Below are 19,190 nucleotides of genomic sequence, written 5' to 3'. Positions count from 1 at the left end.
AAGGGGAAACAAATAAAATTCCTTCTTGAAAATTGCACACAAACATTGTCACCAATGTTAACAATGTTTATTACCATTTTCCTTATTATGATATAAAGAACACAGGAAATGCAAACATCATTTAGTTCTTTTTTTCCCATATCCATTTTATTTTATTCTTTCAATATTTAAAAAATATTTTTTTAAAATTTGCAACTCTTTTAAAATAAATTTTATTTTCATATTCCCCATACAGTTACTACCCTCTTATTTTGACCCCAATCCCTCCCCTCCCCACTGCCCACCCCCATAGAGTGTCTCTGGTTCACTCCCCCCAGTGCATATTCTTTGCTCCTTTGTCAAAGATTAGTGACCATAAATCTGTGGGTTTATTTCTGGATTATCTATTTGATTCCATTGGTCTGTGTGTCTGTTCTGGTTCCAATACCATGCAATTTTGATGATTATGGCTTGTAGTATAGTTTGAAGTCTGGGAGTGTGATGCCTCATTCCCTTCTTTATTTTTCAGGAGAGCTATGGCTATTCAGGGTTTTTGTGATTCCATATGAATTTCATCAATAATTGTTCTATTTCTTTGAAGAATGACATTGAAATTTTGATTGGAATAGCATTGAATCTGTATATTGCTTTTGGTAGGATGGCCATTTTAATAATGTTTATTCTTCCAATCCATGAGCAGGGGATGTCTTTCCATTTCTTGTGTCTTCTTCTATTTCTTTTAAGTGTTTTATAGTTTTCTTTGTATAGGTCTTTACCTCTTTTGTTAGATTTATTCCCAAGTATTTGATTTTTTTTGTCCGATAATAAAAGGATTTTTTTTTTTATTTCTTCTTCTTCAGATTTATGTTTGTGTATAGGTAGGCTACTGTACATGGCAGCCAGGGGTGCAGGCAGGCCTCCCAGCCCCTGGTGAATCTTCACTCTTCCTGGGCTCTCTGGAGTTCTCTAGTGGTCTCGTTCTTTCTCTTCTGCTAGTTCTTTCTGTTCTGCTTGTTCCTTCTGCTTGCTTCTCTGTCTGCTCACTTTGGTGCGCCCTTATAAACCCCATCTCAGCCCAGGTGAATCCCACCTAATTGCCCACACCCTAATCTAGGTGCCCGCCATCAGGCATGCATTCAGGACCTCAAGGATCCATTATCAATCCTAATGGCGGAAAGGTAGAAAAGCCTGACAATCATTTAGCCTACACTTCCCCAGGCAGGGCCAGCACCTGAGCCCAGAGGAGAGGGGCTGCACAGGAGGGAGCAGGAGGGAGGGAGCAGGGATGTGGACAGAGACCACCCTGTCCAGTATGAAGAGCTGTGGGGCCCTGGACAGGGAGGTCAGGAAAGCAGGGAGCATCTCCTCAAACCTGAGAGAAAGAATTTGCCTGAGAGAAACAAAGTAAGCTCAGTACATATAAATCAATTCTGCTACTATCTAAAGTACTATGTTCAAGAAAAACAATTTGTATGAGGTTAAATAGACTCATTTTTTAGGCAACACCATCTTTATTTGAAGGAATGAATGACAAAACTATGATTATATAGACTTAGTTACCTTGTAGGCACTTTCTAGAAATTGAATGTATGTCTGTCCCCCATTTACAGGAGCCTCCCTGGTGGCACAAGGGGTTAAGCATCAGCACTATGAAGCTGTCTGCAACTAGTGCAGCCAGAGTTTGATCCCCAGCCAGGGAGGTGACCCACATGGGGCAGCAGACCTCTCCTGTCTTTCCTGCTGCTCCGCTAAGCAGTGTACTTCGGTCAATCTGCCTGTTCTGCTCCCTACTCTGTCTCTTGTGAATCTCTCATCCCCCACTCCCGCACCCCTGGCCTGTACGCCAGTACTTGTATGCATAAATAAATAAATCTTTAAAAGAAAAGAAAATCTACTGACAGTTGACAATTGATAGTAATTAATTGCCTTGATGAAATGCAACCCCAAGGGAAAACCAGTATTAGAAAATTGTGTCCCATCACTATAAGCTTGACACTTCCTGTACCAACTCATTTTTCCTTTGGGATCTGTTTTTTATATATATATATATATATATATATATATATATATTATATATATATATTCTTTCTTTTTTCTTTTTTTATATTCCCCATACAATTGCACCCCCTTATTTTGACTGCAATCCCTCCCCCCCCTCAGCCCCAGTAGTGTGTCTCTGGTTTATAGTTGCTTGTTGATTTTGGTTTTTTCTTTATTATAGTTATTCTTTTTCCTGTTCCCTTATTTTGTTTTCTAAATTCCTGTTATGAGTGAGACCATCTGGTATTTTTCTTTTTCTTTCTGGCTTATTTCGCTGAGCACGATCCCTTCCAGCTCCATCCATGTTGCTGCAAATGGCACAAGTTTATCTTTTTTGATTGCTGAGTAATATTCCATTGTGTATATATACCATATTTTCTTGATCCAGTCATTCATTTTTGGGCATTTGGGTTGTTTCCAAAGCTTAGCTATTGTAAATAGTGCTGCTATAAACATAGGGGTGCAGGTGCCCTTTTGAATTAATGTTTCTGCATCATTTGGGTAAATAACTTAGGAGTGGATTGCTGGATCATATGGAAGCTCTATCTTTAGTAGGTTGAGAAATCTCCACACAGCTCTCCATAGTGGTTGGACCAGTTTGCACTCCCACCTGCAGTGCAGGAGCAGTCCTTTCTCTCCACATCCTTGCCTGCTAGCATCCTCATTGCTAGTTTTTTTTTAATATGTGCCATTCTCACTGGTGTAAGGTGGTATCTCATTGTCGTTTTGATTTGCATTTCCCTTATTACAAGTGATGTTGAACATTTTTTCATATGCCTGTTGGCCATTTGTATTTCCTCTTTGAGAAACTGTCTTTTTAGCTCTTCTGCCCATTTTTTTTTTTTCAAAGTTTTGCTAACTTTTTTTTTTTTTTTTTTTAATACAAGCACTGGGCACAGTCAGAAGCACTGGAGGGTGACAGAATTCACCAGAGCCAGAGCAGGGGAGAACAGGCAGAGGACCAAAGTACACTGCTGAGGGAGCAGTAGGGTGGCAGGAGAGTCTGCGCGCCATGTGGGACCGTCGCAGGCAACCCGTGCTGCAGAGGCTGCGGGCAGCTTCCCAGCCCAGCGCCCAACCACTGCGCCACCAGGGGAGGCCCATTCTGCCCATTTTTTGACTTTGTTTTGTTGAGTCTCATCAGCTCTTTGTAGGTTGTTGTGATCAGTCCTTTATCATCAGTGTTGTGTGCAAAAATTTTCTCCCAGTTGGTGGGGTTTCTCTTTGTTTTGGTTATTGTCTCTTTTGCTGTACAGAAGCTCTTTAATTTGATATAGTTCCAGCTGTTTATCTTTGCCTTCACTATCACTGCTTTGGTGATGTGTCTGTAAAGATGTCTTTGAGGTGCATGTCATGTAGTGTTTCACCTATATATTTGCCTATATATTTTACGGTTTCAGGTCTTATGTCTAGTTCTTTAATCGATTTTGAGTTGGTTTTTGTGCATGATGTGAGGTAGTACTCAAGCTTCATTCTTTTGCATGTAGCAACCCAGTTTTCCCAGCACCATTTATTGAACAAACTTTGTTTGCTCCAGTGCATATTCTTTTCCTTTGTCAAAGATTAGTTGACCATAAATCTGTGGGTTTATTTCTGGGTTTTCTATTCGGTTCCCTTGGTCCGTATGTCTGTTCTGGTTCCAATACCATGCAGTTTGATTATTATGGCTTTGTGGTATAGATTGAAATCTGGTCCTTTAGGATCTTTGGAATATAAAATATATTTGATTTTTAAAATTTGATTCTAGAATAATAAACACAATGATCATACAGCCTAGTGAAACAATGCATTATTTTTAAAATCATATATTAGTAAGAGCCATTAATATGTAAGAGAGGTCTACAGAAATAATGTAATAGAATAGAAAATATTCAGTGATAGTGTATCAGGTTTGTCTTTGCAAATAACATGTGAAAAACTACCACTTGTACAGTTTCAGTTTGTTATCAAAGTTGTAACAAAGTTGAATACTCACAATTATCCTAAAAGATTATAAAATTTATTCCTACATATTTCTTTCAGGCTGTATATTTTTGCATTGACTGACCAAAACAACAGACTAAATGCAAAAGAAAAAATGACAATCCAACTTCTAATGAGACAGAGAAGACACTTGCAAAACTGTAACTGTAAAAGATCCACTTCTCACTACCATGATGATTTTCAGAAAGTTATTTGTCTTTAAAAGTTAACATGCATTGGATTATTAATAATCTTCTAAATGAAATAAAAACATGTTTAAATGATTTATTCCTTGTGTGGTGAAGATTGATAGTTTTATCTGCATAAAATTATACTTGGGGGTCCTTAGGAATTTGTAAGACTGAAAAAAAAAATGTTTGAGAATGGGTGAGGCAGTCCCAGGGCCAGGACAAAGGTCTGGGTGCAGAGGGGAGGGTGCAGGGCAAAGTCCCAGGTCCTGGGTGTGACTCTCAGGTGTTGGACCCCAGGGCGGTGTCCCGGGCATGAAGGTTACTGTTGAGGATTCCCCAGCTCCCTGCAGTTCCACTCCTCCCTCTCACCTGAGTGGGGCCCTCAAGCCTGGACTCAAGACTCACCTCCAGTTCTCACTCCCCATTGCCCGAAGGGTTTTCAGAGCAGCCAATCAGCATCTCAGTGACTCCCGTTACACAGTCTGCACCCACATGCCTGGACTCCGGGCCTCCCAGGACGGCTAGGTGAGAGTCATGGGCCGCCGCCCCTCCTGCTGCTGCTCTTGGGGCACTGGCCCTGACTGCCACCTGGGCAGGTGAGTGCTGGTCAGGAGGGAAACCACCACAGAGGAGGGGGAGGCAGGGGGCCCCTGGTGGCTGCAGCGGCGGCGCTGGACCCGGTAAAGGCATGTTTTTGCCTTTGCCAGCCCCGGTGTCCCCCTCAAACCCGACCTGTCCTGGCCGTTTTTTTGTCCCTCCCAGGCCCCTCCTCCTCTTGACCTCGGAGTCTCGGCCCTTCTCATCCCGCCGCCCCTAAACAATCTCAGGAGCCCCCTCGCGCCCTCCCCTCCCGCCTCGTCTCCCCAGCCCGGGTCTCCCTCCCGCCCCCAGGCTCCCACTCCCTGAGGTGTTTCCACACCGCGATGTCCGACAATGGCAAAGGCAACGGGGAGCCCCACTACATCGCCCTGGGCTCCGTGGACAACACGCAGTTCCTGCGGTTCGACAGCGACTCCCCGGGCCAGAGGATGGAGCCGCGGGCACCCTGGGCGGAGCAGGAGGGGCCGGAGTGCTGGGAGGGGAGACGCGGACAGCGGAGGCCAACGCGCAGACGTTCGGAGAGAACCTGCGCGCCCTGCGCGGCTCCTACAACCAGAGCGAGGCCGGTGAGCGAACCTGGGCTCCGGGCGTGACCCCCATCCCCACTGACGGCGGGTAACCCCAAACTCCACGTCCGAGCAACACCCGAAGCTGGTGGGCACCCCGTACCTCGATGGGGAAGAATCCGCGGGACTTTGTTCAGGGGTTTTAGTTTCATTAGCGGGTTCGGGGGCGGGCGGGGTGACGCGTGGCGATGCGGGGTGACGGGGCGGGGACAGGCTCTCACACCTTCCAGAGGATGTCTGGCTGCGAACTGGGGCCAGACGGGCGCCTCCTCCGCGGGTACGATCAATTCGCCTACGACGGCGCCCATTACATCGCCCTGAAACGGGACCTGCGCTCCTGGACCGAGGTGGACACGGCCGCTCAGATCACCCGGCGCGAGTGGGAGGCGGCCGCGGAGGCGGATCACCTGAGGAGCTACCTGGAGGGGGCGTGCGTGGAGTGGCTGCTCAGACACCTGGAGAACAGGAAGGAGACGCTGCAGGGCTCGAGTAAGGTGCTGCAAATCCTCCAAGGGCTTCAGCTCTTCCTCAGGGTGACACCCCAGGGGAAAATGGAGTAATGGTCAGAACACACACCTCTTTCTGGTCAGAGAGGGAGGAGACCTCCTGGGTTTCCTCTTCTGTGCTAGAGACTCGCCCCAGAGCCCTACTTTTACGAAGGACAGTTAAGGAATCCAGCCTCTCCTGAGCTGGAGGGGATGGACCATCCCTGAACTCACCTTCATCTGATCCCGTTGACCCCGCAACCATCTTGGGAACACTCAGTTTCTCACTGTGTCTTGTTTTTGGAAAAATTAACATTTTCAGATCTGACTCCAGCTTTTCTGAGTCCCCAGGTCAGGAGCATAAGACCATGTTGTCCACCTTGGAGACCTGCATCTTCCTATCCTGAGCTCTTACCCTGATTTACCCGTTCTAAAAAACAGATTATCCCAGACTCCCCCGGTCAGGATGGTTTATAGGTTTTGTGCTTCCTCTTCCAAACCCACTTCCCTGTCTATTCTGAGGATGGTCACATGAGGGTCAGTCCCATGAAGGAAAATCCAAAGTGTGAATGTTCTGACCCTTCTCCTCAGATGCCCCAAAGACACAGGTGACCCACCACCCCACCTCTGACCATGAGGTCACCCTGAGGTGCTGGGCCCTGGGTTTCTACCCTGCGGACATCACCCTGACCTGGCAGTGAGACGGGGGAACTTGATCCAGGACACTGAGCTGGTGGAGACCAAGCCTACTGGAGATGGAACCTTCCAGAAGTGGGCTGATGTGGTGGTGCTTTCTGGAGAGGAACAGAGATACACATACCATGTACACCATGAGGGGCTGATGGAGCCCCGAGTCCTGACTTGGGGTAAGGAGGGAACATGGACAGAGAGGAATCAAGAGCCTTTCTGGAGAACCTCAACTGGCTCAGGATGGAGGCCTGAGTGATAGGTTCTCACCTTCACTTTCCATTCCAGTGCCCCCTATTCCGCTCACTGTCCCTACTGACCCCAACATGGGCCTCATTGCTGGCCTGGTCCTCCTTGGAGCTGTGCTCACTGGAGCAGCAGTGGCTGCAGTTGTGATGTGGAGGAAGAAGCACTCAGGTAGGGAAAGGAGTGGGGGATTTTGTCCACTGGGGTCTTTCATGTCCCAGAGAGAACTTGTCCTACCTGGTAATGGGAAGTACCATCCACACAGTGTGTGACCAGTATGGAGTAAATTGCTACTCCTCGCTCTTTGTAAACCATTTATGAAAATGAATCACCACTTGTTCACCTTGATAATTCTGGTGATGGGGTTCTGACTCCCAGCAAATGTCAGAGGGGAAGGTACCTGCTGAGGACAGACTCCAGGAGGTGGTTGCTCCAGCCTCCTCTCATCTCCTTTCCTCATATTTCCTGGCCCTGCCCAGGGTCTTCAGTCACATTTCTGGAACATTCCTTGTGGCCCAGATTAGGGGATTCATTTAAGACTTCATGGCCTGACTCCTTTGTGGTCTCACAGGATATTTCTTCCTCCAGGTAGACAAAGAGGAAGCTACACTCAGGCTGCAGGTAAGTGTGGATCAAGGGTTTATCCCTGAGCCTGTGGGGACAGTGTAGATGGAGCCCATGGGGGAGTCACCCCCATCAGTCCCTCCTGTGGTCTCATCTCTCATGGCTCTGACCAGGTTCTGTTTTGTTCTCCTCCAGGCAGTGATAGTTCTCTGGATTCTCATGATTCTCTGCTAGCCCCTAAAGGTGAGACCCTGGGACCTGCAGTGGGAGGGGCTGGGGCAGAGAGGATGGGACCAGGTGATGGGGAAGCTCTGAGGGGACATTCTGAGAATGCGGTGGACTATCGAGAATGTCGACACTTCCCTAACGTTGTTCATGATCATTTTCCTTCACAGTGTGAGACAGCTGTGGGGACCAAGTGATGCAGGATTTCTTCTCATCTTCACTTCATGCCTTCAACATCCATTGGTTTTCTTGTTGCAAATGGCCTATGAATGATTCTGTCTTTTAATTGATAATGTAAAGAGGTGGGGAGACTGGGCTGCTCATGTCCACCAGGACCCTGCCCGCACTGACCTGTGTTCTGTCTCTGATGACTTTATTGCTCCAGCAGGGGCGGGGCTGACTCCCACCTGCCTGTACTTTGTGTTTTCCTGAGGAATAATGTCCACTTCCCAATTGAAAATACTATTACAGCTTTGAAGTTATTTTTCTTACCTTGTCATGTGGGATTGATGGGTTCAGTAGTGGTGTTACTAAAATTTGTGATTACATAAATCAGAGGCATGAGGACCAGCCCGAACTGCAGGTTTGCTGTGCTGAGCCTGTGTAGGTGGGGCTGGGAGAGGCTGTGAGGAGCCGAGGGGGACGGGGCCTGTATCCAGTTGGTGCTCAGTGCGTCATGGGCTTTGACATGGTCACTTCTTAGGGTCATTTCTCTGCTCCTTTGTCCTTGTCCTTCAATAGCACCTGTCCTATGATTACAGCAGGGCCTATGATTACAGGGACTCAGACCCCATCTGGGCCTGTCCTGTCTCCAGGATGTGGGTGGAGGCTCGGCGTCCAGGTCACCCCAGGCACAGTTAGGGCCTCGGTCCTCATACTCTGTGTGTATATATTTTACTTGTTTGGTTTAATTACTTTATGCCTGTTCTTTTTCATGTTTTGAGATCAGGCCTTATGTTCTCTGTGTGTCCCTGTCTCTAATAGCAACAGGAGGCATCCATCATTGTCCCCACAAGACACAGGTGGCCCCTAAACACAGGAGTATCTGGTGGTAGAGATGATTTTGCCGACTCATTTAGCCTGGGGTCTCCTGTTTTCTGCGTGGGGCTGGGGGTGGGGGCAGGAGAGAGCAGCACTTGGGAGAGAAGCAGAGGGGGCATTGTTGTCACTATGAGTGGAGGTGTGTGTGGCATGTGGCCTGAGCCTGGGAACCTGCTATTATGACATGGAGACCGGGCTCTTCCATGAGTCCTGTGTCCATAGTCACTCGCTAGGGAGGAAGTTTGAGGACCTCTAACATGACAGTGGACCTCGTCCTGCCTCTGGGAGCCCAGGGAGCCTGGGGAGGGCCTGACTGAGCAGGAGAAAGGGCAGCTCTGGTCTCCTGTGCTCAGCCCTGTGGCCACACGGGGGCGCTGCCGCGCTGTTCCGGATTCTGGTGGAGCCGCCAGGACGGGGCGGGGCTGAGGTGGGCAGAGTTGGGGGTCCTGGAGGGCGACGTCCTGGGGGTGACATGCTCTGTGAGGAGTCACAGAAGCTGGGCTCAGAGGAGAGTAGGCTCCGGAGCCTGTCCTAGATGTGAGGTTTCCAGCTTTTCCCTGGGGCCCCTCTCTCCAGTCCCTTCATGGCAAAATCTGGGAAAAGCAGATAGTAGATCACTTTTTCTTTCTACAACCTATAACTTTGTTAACGGTATTTTAAAGGATACTGGTAAATTTACAGAAAAGTTGCGAAGGTAGTAGAGTTGCTATATAACCCACATCACTTCCAAACTGTTAACATCTCACACGACTACTAAGTCATTTGTGAAGCTAAAGAAACGATGTTGACGCAGTTTCAATAAACTCCACACTTTATTTGGGTTTCTTTAATGTTTCCTATTGTCCTTTTTATGCTCTGACATCCCATCCTAGACACCACATGAAGTCCTAGACCCACCTGGTGTCCTTAACATGCCTCTGGCTCACAGTTTCTCAGACATGCCTGCATTTGACGACACAGTGAGGAGCTGCTTGAGAGTGATGGCTCAGTTTAAGGTCTTTGCCCGGGGCCGGTGGGTTTGGGGGAAGAGACCATAGAGGTGACGGTTGTTCAGTGCATCAAGTTTACAAATATGCAATTTTTCCATTTATTTAGTAGTTACTGTTGTATTTGGAAGGATGTCACCATAGGCAGCTCACACTAGTGGGTGTTTTGCTGTAAACACTTACTTCCATACAGGGTTTTTTTCCTAATACAAGTTTTCAAACAAGTTGGGTAAATAGCTGGACTATGTAGACTGTCTATGATTGTCTTTATTTTTTTTTTTTTTTCCAGGTTCATAATTTATTGTACAAATTATCACATAATGAGTTGACACTAGCTTCTCCAGGCATGGGAACTGAACAGATGGGATGCGTTTAGAATCCCTTTATGTTGCTTTCACAGCTGGGGTTTTTTTAGACCTTAACTTGAAGTATAAGACCAGCAAAGCAATTCCTCCATATGTGGCCAGCACACAATTCATTCTACCTGTGAGAGTGTAAGAGTTGAAGTATTTTTTAATGCCAGTGAACTGGAACTGGGCATCACTTTCTGCACCTGCCATGATTTCAATCCTTGCAGCAGGAACGAACCCCTCAGACAGTGTCCTTCAAAGTGCGCAAAGCGGCCGCTCCTGTCTATGATTGTCTTTAAAAGAAACTTTCAAAAATCTTCCCTAGTATCTGGTTTTGGGTAGGCTACCTGGCTCACTGTAGGGTTATGGTGAGTGTGTGTGTGTTTATGTATATTCTTGAACGTAAAATTTTCTTTTGTGTGCACGTTGTCTTTGGAAGGAAGACTTGTGAAACATTTCACACGGCATGTCTGTCACATGATGAACCTTCACATCATCATCTCCCACGGCCCTTGGCTTCCCTTATGGTTCTCTCCTGGCGGTGTCCACGCTGTGGCGTTCAGACAAATATACAATGGTGTGGACACCATAATGTGTCCTACAGACTAGATTCACTGCCCTCGATATCTTCTGTGCTGCAAGGAAACAAAAGCAAAAATAGGCCAGCGGAACCACATCAAATTAACAAATTCTTTCTCAGTGAAGGAAACTGTCATTAAATGTAAACACATCATACTGAGTGGAAGAAAATATTTGCACATCATACATCCAAATTACATAAATAACACACATAACAACCAGAACAATTAACCCAATCAAAACATGGGGAGGGGAGCTAAGTAGAAACATCTCCAAAGAAGATGCATATGACACATGCATCTTCCACAGGCACGTGGAAAATGCACATCTCACAATACCAGGGGATGCAGATCAGAACAATGAGACACCACCTCACACCAAAACAAGTGTTGGCAAGGGTGTGGGGAAAAGAACCCTCATACATTGGTGGGAATTGGTCCAGCCCTACCAGCCCGGTGGAGAAAAGTTTGGAGTTTCCTTAAAGTATTAACATATACATCTGCCAGGTGACCCAGATTTCCACTCCCTGGTATTTATCCAAAGAATGTAAAAACTAATTTGAAGGGCTATATGAGCTCTGTCTTCAGCTCCTGTGAACAATGTTCCAATAGCTAAATTATGGAAACAACCAATGTGCTTAACAATAGATGAGTGTGTAACAGTGTGGTCCCCAGGAGAAGGGGAGGTTCCAAGTTCCCTGCCGCACCCAAGGGAGGGAGGAGCTGAGCAGGGAGGAGAAGCAGTAGCAAAGAATATGTGGTATAATATACACAATGGACTGCTACTAGCTGTGAAAAAAGATGAAATCTTGAATTTACAACACTGTGTATGGAACTGGAAGAAATCACACTAAGTGAAATCAGGAGAACAACAAATACTAGATGATATTCATATGTGTGATATAAAGAAACAATGCAAAGGGGGAGATAATACCAAGTCAAACCCTTGGAGTCTGGCTGCAGAACGAGGCTACCAGAGTTGGGTGAGACTAGGCAGTAGAAGGAGTAAGAAGGTCCGGAGGACTAGGGCTGGAGATTTGGGTACTTTGAAGGTGGGGGTGGTGAGGTAACACCTGAAGAGGTGTGAACCTGTCCCTCTGAGTGATGTACAGGGTGTAAATGAATCTTACCTCAAAAAATACAATAATAAAACGAAACTCTTTAATCAAGAGAAAAAATAAATTGTCTCCTCCATCCATCACTGACCTCAGGACTTTGCCTTCTCCTCCTCACTGTCATGCAGGGTGAGGGGCTGGTTTCCCACAAGGGCAGAGGCAGGAGGTGCAGGGACTCCTGGGGCTGCTCAGACACTGCTGAGTAGAGACATTGCAGAGAGGGCGGCTCTGAGGGGGACCAGAAACGGGGTCAGAAAAACTCCAGTGTTGAGGATCTTGTTCCCAGTGTGAGAGGAATGAGTGTGTGTGTGTGTGACAGGAGAGACAGGCCACACCATATAAGACAGTGGGGGACAATTACACATCAAGCAGGTTTGGAGCAGGACTTGAGGCAGCAGAGGATCTGGAGACAGGAGGGGGTTTTGGACTCTTCCCCTGGTTAGATGTAAGGAGCCTGGGTGGGGCCCTGCTGGGCTGTGGGGGCAGCTCCCCCTGACAGCTCCCTCTCTCCTCCTCTAATGCTCACTCCAGGTTCATCTCCATTGGGGTCAGAGAGCTCCAGCCAGGCAGCCCCTCTGTTTCCCAGGGGGTCACTGCCTCCATGGGCTGCAGCTACTTTCTCTCTAGACCAGAGCTGGAGGGAGTCACACAGGGGGAGAAAGGAGTGTGTGCCCTGCTGGCCTGACCCAGGGCCAGGATCACCCCAGTTACTGAGCTGAGCCTTTGTCTACAGTCCAGGAAGGGAGGGAGAGATGGAGCAGGGTCTACCTCAGCTCCTGGAGGAAGGTGTAACGTTTGCATGGGTGAAATTATTGTTTCTCATTTCCAGGGTTTTCCTTTCTACCCGGGGTCACCCTCCAAGTACATCAGGGAGAAAATCTCAGATAAACCCAGACTACTGGCCCCACCTCTTTCCCTTCTTTCGTCAGGAAGGATGTGTTCAGCAGGCATGTCCTAGAACTGATGGTCCACACTGGAATGATGTATGGAAAAAGACGTTGGATTATGGTATTAGCTTCTGGGATTTGAGGTAAGATTTTTCTTTTTACTGTAAAATTTATTTTGCTTTTGTTGTCACTATAATGATGTGCAAACTGAAAAATACTGGGAGTGAGAGAAAGTGTTGAATTGAGTTTTCAGAGTGCAGATGAAAAAGGGAACAAGAAGCCAACAATGAACATGAGACAGACATTTGCACAGTGTCCAGTTTAACCCATGTATGATCCCCTTAACCCAAGACTATGACCAATTTTGATCTCTGTTCAAACAGAATCAGGATGCTTTTTTCACATAATCGCCCTTGACATATCTGAAATCCCTGCGTGCATAAGCAGGGCAAATCCCAACAAAACACATGGTTGTTTGTAGTGTGTTGGTTGGTGTGAAAGTCCGAACCCGCCATTACCAGAAACAAGAGTCCTCCTGAGCTGCTTTTTATGTTACTTTATTGATTAATTAATTCAAATGACATATTTTTAGGGTTCCATCCACCGGGGATTGGGGTTGCGGAGTGAGCAGTCCCAGGACTCTGTGTGTTTGTAACTAAGAGTCCAGCTGAGGAGGTGACAGGTGCCCTGAGCTCCAGGGGGAGCAGGAGGTGACAGGGAGGTGAGTAACCCTGAGGAGACAGCGGGGAGGGTCCTGGGTGTGGGTGTGGGGCAGGTCCAGGGCTTGGCGTGGGCAGAAGCTGGAGCTGCTGCAGCGGGTGCTGAGGGGCGTGGGCCACGCCCTGGGCCTGGACTCCAGCCTGTCCCCATAGCACGCGGGTGGGACCCACACAGGGATTCACTCCCTGAGCCTCAGTATCCTCACCTGTGTGAGGTGAGGTTAGGGACGTGGTGAGGGTGGGGAGCTGATGCCTGTGAGTCTCAGCTCAGGGCCTGGCACCTCATGGACACTCAGCCCCTGTCTGTTCTCCTGGCTGCAGGGAAAGGGGGTGGGGGAGAAAATGGAGGTGATGCCAGGCCCTGTGAACCCTCCCTGCCTGGTGTGGGGAACAGAGAAGGCAGGTGAGGGTCCATGTTGAGAAAGGCCTGAAGTGCCATGGGGAGCAGAGACTGGAGTGGGTGAGCGTGTGGGGGGCCAGGGAGGAGGCTCCTGTGGCCTGACCAGGTTGGTGTGGTCACCTCCACCCTGACTGTCTCTTCTTTCCATTTATTCACCTTCCTCCCCACCTTGCAGCATAGTCATGACCTCGTAGCCACGACTGGACCTTTCTGGCAGAGGGGACCTGCAGCGTCTACCTAGATTCAGGTGCCCCTGGGAGTATCTCTTATGGCCACAGCTTCTGCCAGGCCGGTCACAGCCGAGTCACTCTCAGACCCACCAACAGGACATGTGCTGGCCACACTGTCAGTAGTGACTGCAAGAGGAGACAGCAGCCCCCCTGGTGTGCTTGTGTTCTGATCCCCAATACTAGAGCCCTGGGGTGAAAAATCCAGCTAGGAAGTTGGAGTTTGGGAGTGGCACAAGTAAAAGGGTGTTTTCTTATCTCTAGGACAACCAGGAGGGTGTGGTTTGTAAAGATCTCAAGTACAAATGTCACCCAGTGCTGCAGAAGCTGAAGATTCTAGGTCTCATAAGGTGGGTAACCTCTTGCTGACGTTCTGAACTTCTGACAAATCTGTGGTGACTTGCTCCACTAGGACTAATCAGCAGTATTCTAGAAAGAGAAACTCCTGCATTTTTAACTCAACACTGCATGCAACACTAGCATCTCCATCACTCCTGGAAAATGTTGGTAAATATGATTGGTGGATGCAGATGACTTCCCTGCTAAAACTCTAGCATCAGAAGACTTCTCAGTTGCTCGACCTGCAGGACAGAGGAACTTCAGGGTTTCTCCGAGATGTCGCACATACCCCAAGATCATCTTGAGATTTCTGGGGGTGAAGGATGCATCATTGGACAGATAAGGAAAAGGACACAATAGCCCTGAGGAGATAGGGCTTTACATGAGCACATGAAAACACCATGTTATTTCTAGAGTATGTGTGACCTGGTATATTCATCAGGTATTGTTTGGCTGAAGATGGCAAATCTAACTCAGTCTTGTCAACATGGGGATTCACTTACTTATTGAATAAACCAAAGGCAAAGCAGGGGTGCAGGTGCCCCTGCACAGAGCCCGTGGCCCCTTTTCCTCCTGCTGGACGCTAGGACCAGCCTGTCCAGGGAGGACTGTCCTGGGCCAGAGTGGCCCTGATGGGGGCTGGCTCTGGGTCAGTATCAAGAAGCCACTTGGCTCTGCTTTCAGCCCTGCCCTCAGTGTCCTGCTGTCGGTTCCAGAAATGACCCCAAGTCTTCTGTCTCCCTCATCCGATTTCCTCAACTTGTCAGGGAGGAGGGTCTGTGCATCAAAGGCCCTTCCAAGGTGACAGCAGGAGGGTCTCTCAGGCTTGGGGACCCTCTGACCCTGACAGGGGGTGTGTAGGGGGTCACCGATCACTGACCTTTCTTTCCTTCAGGTGGAAGGGAGTGCAGTTTCTAGTCCCATAGCTGAGTCCTCAATATGCTCACATGACTTAATACCCCCCCCCACCCGTGTACTTAGGATAAAACTGTGCTTGGAGAAATTATGTGGTTTATTGAAGGCTGCACAAGGAGGAGCAGAGTCAGGAATCCAACACAGTTTTTGTCCTTTTGCGAGATCATGCTTTTTGCTGCATCACACACTACAACTTTCCAAAACGATCTTTGAAGGACAAGGACAATAAAATCAGTCCACTCTATGAACTTAGTGAGCAGGAAGCTGCCTTACTAGGCTCACTAAAGGCAGGTCACTGAAGGCACATTTCTGCTCCTTCTCCTTCTTTTCAGTGAATCTCCCTCTGCAGTGACCAACCCTCTGTTTCTTCCTCAAGAGGCCACATCGGTTGACTGGGGGCAACACCAGGAAAATCTAGGAGCAGTGTCAGCAGCAGGAACAAGCACCAGGACCCCGAGGTGAAGCCCCTGCTGAGCTAAAGAGCATGAGTCACACCCGGGCCATAACCTGAGGAGGGGCTTCTCCTTCCCCTGAGTGATGGCCCTGGGATTTGGTCAGCACCTCCCTCCCCCCTCTGTGGAGGCTTCCTGGTGCTGGGATCCCCACAGGCCCAGGAGAGTGGAGACTCCAGAGGTCCCGAAGTGTCCCTGGGGGTCATTCTCAGAGTCTACAGGCTATTAGACTTGCAATAATGTACTGATCTTGAGAAAAAGACATCTTCGCTACTTCTGTGGATTTTGATTATGTAGGTTTTTAACTTCAGTAGGATTAGACAATTACAAGTTTGTAATTCTCAAAGCCCCCAAACCTGCCTGCTCTAAGAAAGTTCTGCCATCTGCCGCATCAACACAAAACATATGAGACTTTAATGGGAAGGAACTTAATACAATTAGGAAACAATACAAGGAAGGCAAAGAATATAGTTTCTAAATCAAGCACCCAAAGTTACCCGTCCCGACTTTTACTTTTGGGTAAAAGTCCACCCAAACAGAATTGGCCCAGAGCAAGGCCCTAAAGTCTGCCCCAAGTCTGCCACCTTCTGGTGGGGGCCCACAGAAAAGGATCAGAAATAAGGAGATAATTTTGAGAGGAAAAGAGAAAAATCAAAATCAAGACAAAAACTGCCTTTGTCACCTCCCCACGGGTCTCACCCACATCTGTGTCACCCAGTCCACGACCAAAAGGCAAGCACAGTTTCTTCACATGTCTCTCTGCTCCATGTGCCTCCTCCAGGGCTCCTTCTGGCTCCATCCTGCTTCCTTCATTCCTCAGTCTCCTCTGCAGCTTTTTAACTTCTCTCTTTAGCTCCACCCTCCTTTGCGTGGGGCAGGGAACCTGTAACTTCCCCTTTTCCCGGGGACCACCTGTTACAACATCACTAAACTCAGTCTACCTGAAATAGTGTCCAGAATTTCCAATCATAACATGTGGCAAAACAATTAAGTATCTTGACAATAAGCCAGCCTAGGAAATTTTTCTAAGTGTAATAAATGACACCAAGGTCAAATTAAGAGAATCAAAAAAGAAGAACTTCAAGGAGAAAATTAGAATTTTATGGAGATTATAAATATGCTGAACTAAATACTCCACATGTGTCCAACGGGGTGAATTACAAGGTACTGGGAACCTTCTGTGGGTCAGGCCCTTTTGTAACAAAGTCTCTTGCTTCATTTCCAGCTGCTGGTTTTCTTTTTTTTCTCCTTGGTCAGCAGGTGTTTTCCTCCAATAACGACTTTGATCTGGGGTCTCTGCCGGCGGAAACCTGCCAGAGCTTATCTACTACCCATCTCAGAACCAGTGGCAGTGCGCAAGGCTAAGTGTAATAAATGACACCAAGGTCAATTAAGAGAATCAAAAAGAAGAGCAGATGCATCCAGATGGTTCTGAAACGTCAAAAACCATGTGGAGCCCAGAGCCAGTGGCCTAGGGTCTAGGCAGGGAAAGTCCAGAAGTCCAAGAAAGTCAGGTGCTTTGCATTTGGGGGGAGGTAGAGGGCGCTTCTTTCAACGCGTCTTTTTTTTATTAAAACATTACAAGCATCAGCTCATTGGGGGAAAATGCTGGTACCCCAAACTCTAAAGAAGTGAAAGTCCCTCCTCTAGAGCCCCTTTCCCCTCTTATCGTCACCCACATGCACCCCCCACACCCAACCCCACACCCAACCCCCCACACCCAACCCCCACCCCTCACCCCACCACCCCTCACCCCCCCACCCACCCTACCCCCACACCCCACTCCTACATCCCCCCCACACCCACCCACACTCCCCACACCCACCACACCCTCACACCCACCCCACCCCCTCACTCCCACCCACACTCCCCACCCACACACATACCCCCACCCCCATCCATCTCCTCACACCACCCCCACTCCCCGACACCCACCCCCCACACCACCCACACCTATACACATCCACCCACCCATACCCACCCACTCACACCCACCGACACCCCCACCCACACACACCCACACCCAACCACACCCAACCACCACCCACACCCACCCATACCCACTGCCAGCTCCGGCCCCGGTTTGGCATGGGCAGATTGTTTATCTCAGCGGAGTTCCTTTTAGTTTTTAATAGAATCCCATGTTAAGTTGTCCAAAGGGAGCGTTTCCCCTGCGGAAGGGGAACAGCAGGTGAGGGGTATGGAGCTGGCGAGCGGCCTCCAGGGCCGGGCTGCTGGCCCACCCCGCCTGGGGCAGAGGCCTTTGCTTGCTCCCTGACACCCTGGCCTCCGCCCCAAGTCCCTGTTCAGTCGCTCTTGAGCCGACTCAGGCGAGTGGGCCCACGCCACGTCCCTGCCGCCACGGGGTCGGAGAGGGCCAAGCTGCTGTGCGGGGCCTGGGTGTCCCTCTGCCTGGAAGATCAGGCGATGCTAAAGGAGGGCGTGACCTTTGCAATGAACTTGGAAGGTTTTGTGAGCGTTTACACTGGGGTGGGAGGAGGTGGGTGCTGAGGCTGTTAGGTATAGAGGCAGGAAAAGTGGGAGGTTTAGTGGTTTTTATGTGCATAGGACAAAGAGAAGTTGTCCCCAAGGGGACTGTTGCAGGGGTGGGGGGGGTCTTCCCTGCCCGCCCAGAGCTTGCTCTGCACTCCTGAATGTGTGCAGGAGGGGCATTGCCCACCACAGGGGCCCCACAGGGATTCGGGGGCAGGCAGCCTTGGGGGGGACTGGGTGAGGAGCGGGGTGCTGCGAGCACTAGTCCTTACTAGCCTGGGGCTGAGGAAGGGGTGACCGGAAGACTTCTCTTCAAGCCCCGCACCTGGTGCACCCAGCTGTGGCCCCACATCCTCGGGAGTCGCCTCAGTGGGCGCAAGAGGAGACGCTTTTTGTGATGTTGGAGTGGGAGGGCTTCACCCTCCTAACCTGACCCTGAGCCAGCCAGCGAGCACAAACAGAGGGTGGTGGCCTGGAGGCCCTTCCCGGGCGTCTGTGGAGCCCGGGCCACCGGGTGCTGCCCTCCATGCCAAATCTCCATGCTGTAAAACTTTGCCATGTTTGTTCAGGGAGTTTCCTTCTCATCTCCTACGTTTCTGAAATCTATATAAATGCTCCGCTGCCGACAAGAATATTGACTCTGGCAGCAGCCATGGAACGAATTCGCGCAGATTTCTGGAGTGTCTGTCCTGTGGCTGCGGGGATTCATGGGGCCTGTCTTCTCATTACTTCGCTGGTGACGGGAGCTGCCGTGTTAGAAACACACCAGCTCTGCCTCTCTCCTTCCTCCTTCCTCTTTCCTGAGCACTGGCAGGGCGGGCCTTCCTCACACTCGCGCCCACAGCCGTCCCCTGCTGGGGGAAGTCCCGGGGCCAAGTCGAGTGCGTCTTCAGGGTGACCACATTCAGAGGCCACTGTCATCAGGACTTTCGTTTTGAAATCCCAGCATTCTGAGGGAGGGTCCCTGTCAGTTCAGCTCACAAGCAATTAGTTTTTTATCTTCATTTCAGAGAAATATATCTGGAAATGTTTGGCCTTATTTCTCCAAGCTAGTTTAGGACTACAAACGGGTAAGGTTAGGACACACTTGCAGCCTGCCTATCCAGGCCCTTGTTGTGCACCCGGCCCGGGGTGGGGGGAGAC

At 49.1% G+C, this 19,190-nt stretch overlaps 1 protein-coding gene and 1 pseudogene across 1 annotated transcript; one reads left to right on the top strand and one right to left on the bottom strand.

The window, feature by feature from the left end:
* The first annotated feature begins 4,364 nt into the window (after window positions 1-4,364).
* LOC119251254 (saoe class I histocompatibility antigen, A alpha chain-like) lies at window positions 4,365-7,522 on the top strand (annotated as a pseudogene).
* A 2,320-nt stretch (window positions 7,523-9,842) lies between these two features.
* On the bottom strand, window positions 9,843-10,195 carry LOC119253194 (ATP synthase membrane subunit K, mitochondrial). Its single transcript, XM_037520811.2, has one exon. It carries the CDS (start codon window positions 10,130-10,132, stop codon window positions 9,956-9,958), a length of 177 nt encoding a protein of 58 aa, XP_037376708.1. The 5' UTR covers window positions 10,133-10,195; the 3' UTR covers window positions 9,843-9,955.
* Between the last annotated feature and the right edge of the window lie 8,995 nt (window positions 10,196-19,190).

The sequence above is a fragment of the Talpa occidentalis genome, unplaced genomic scaffold (genome assembly GCF_014898055.3).
Source record: "Talpa occidentalis isolate TD23 unplaced genomic scaffold, MPIMG_talOcc4v2.1 talOcc4.2, whole genome shotgun sequence".
In the NCBI taxonomy this organism is placed as follows: domain Eukaryota; kingdom Metazoa; phylum Chordata; class Mammalia; order Eulipotyphla; family Talpidae; genus Talpa; species Talpa occidentalis.
Note: the sequence above shows the minus strand (reverse complement) of the source record. Positions and strands in the feature narration are given on the sequence as shown.

What these genes read in the sequence shown, in the direction of transcription:
- LOC119253194 (XM_037520811.2), bottom strand. Translation starts at nt 10,132, where the DNA reads ATGGCAGGTGCAGAAAGTGATGCCCAGTTCCAGTTCACTGGCATTAAA.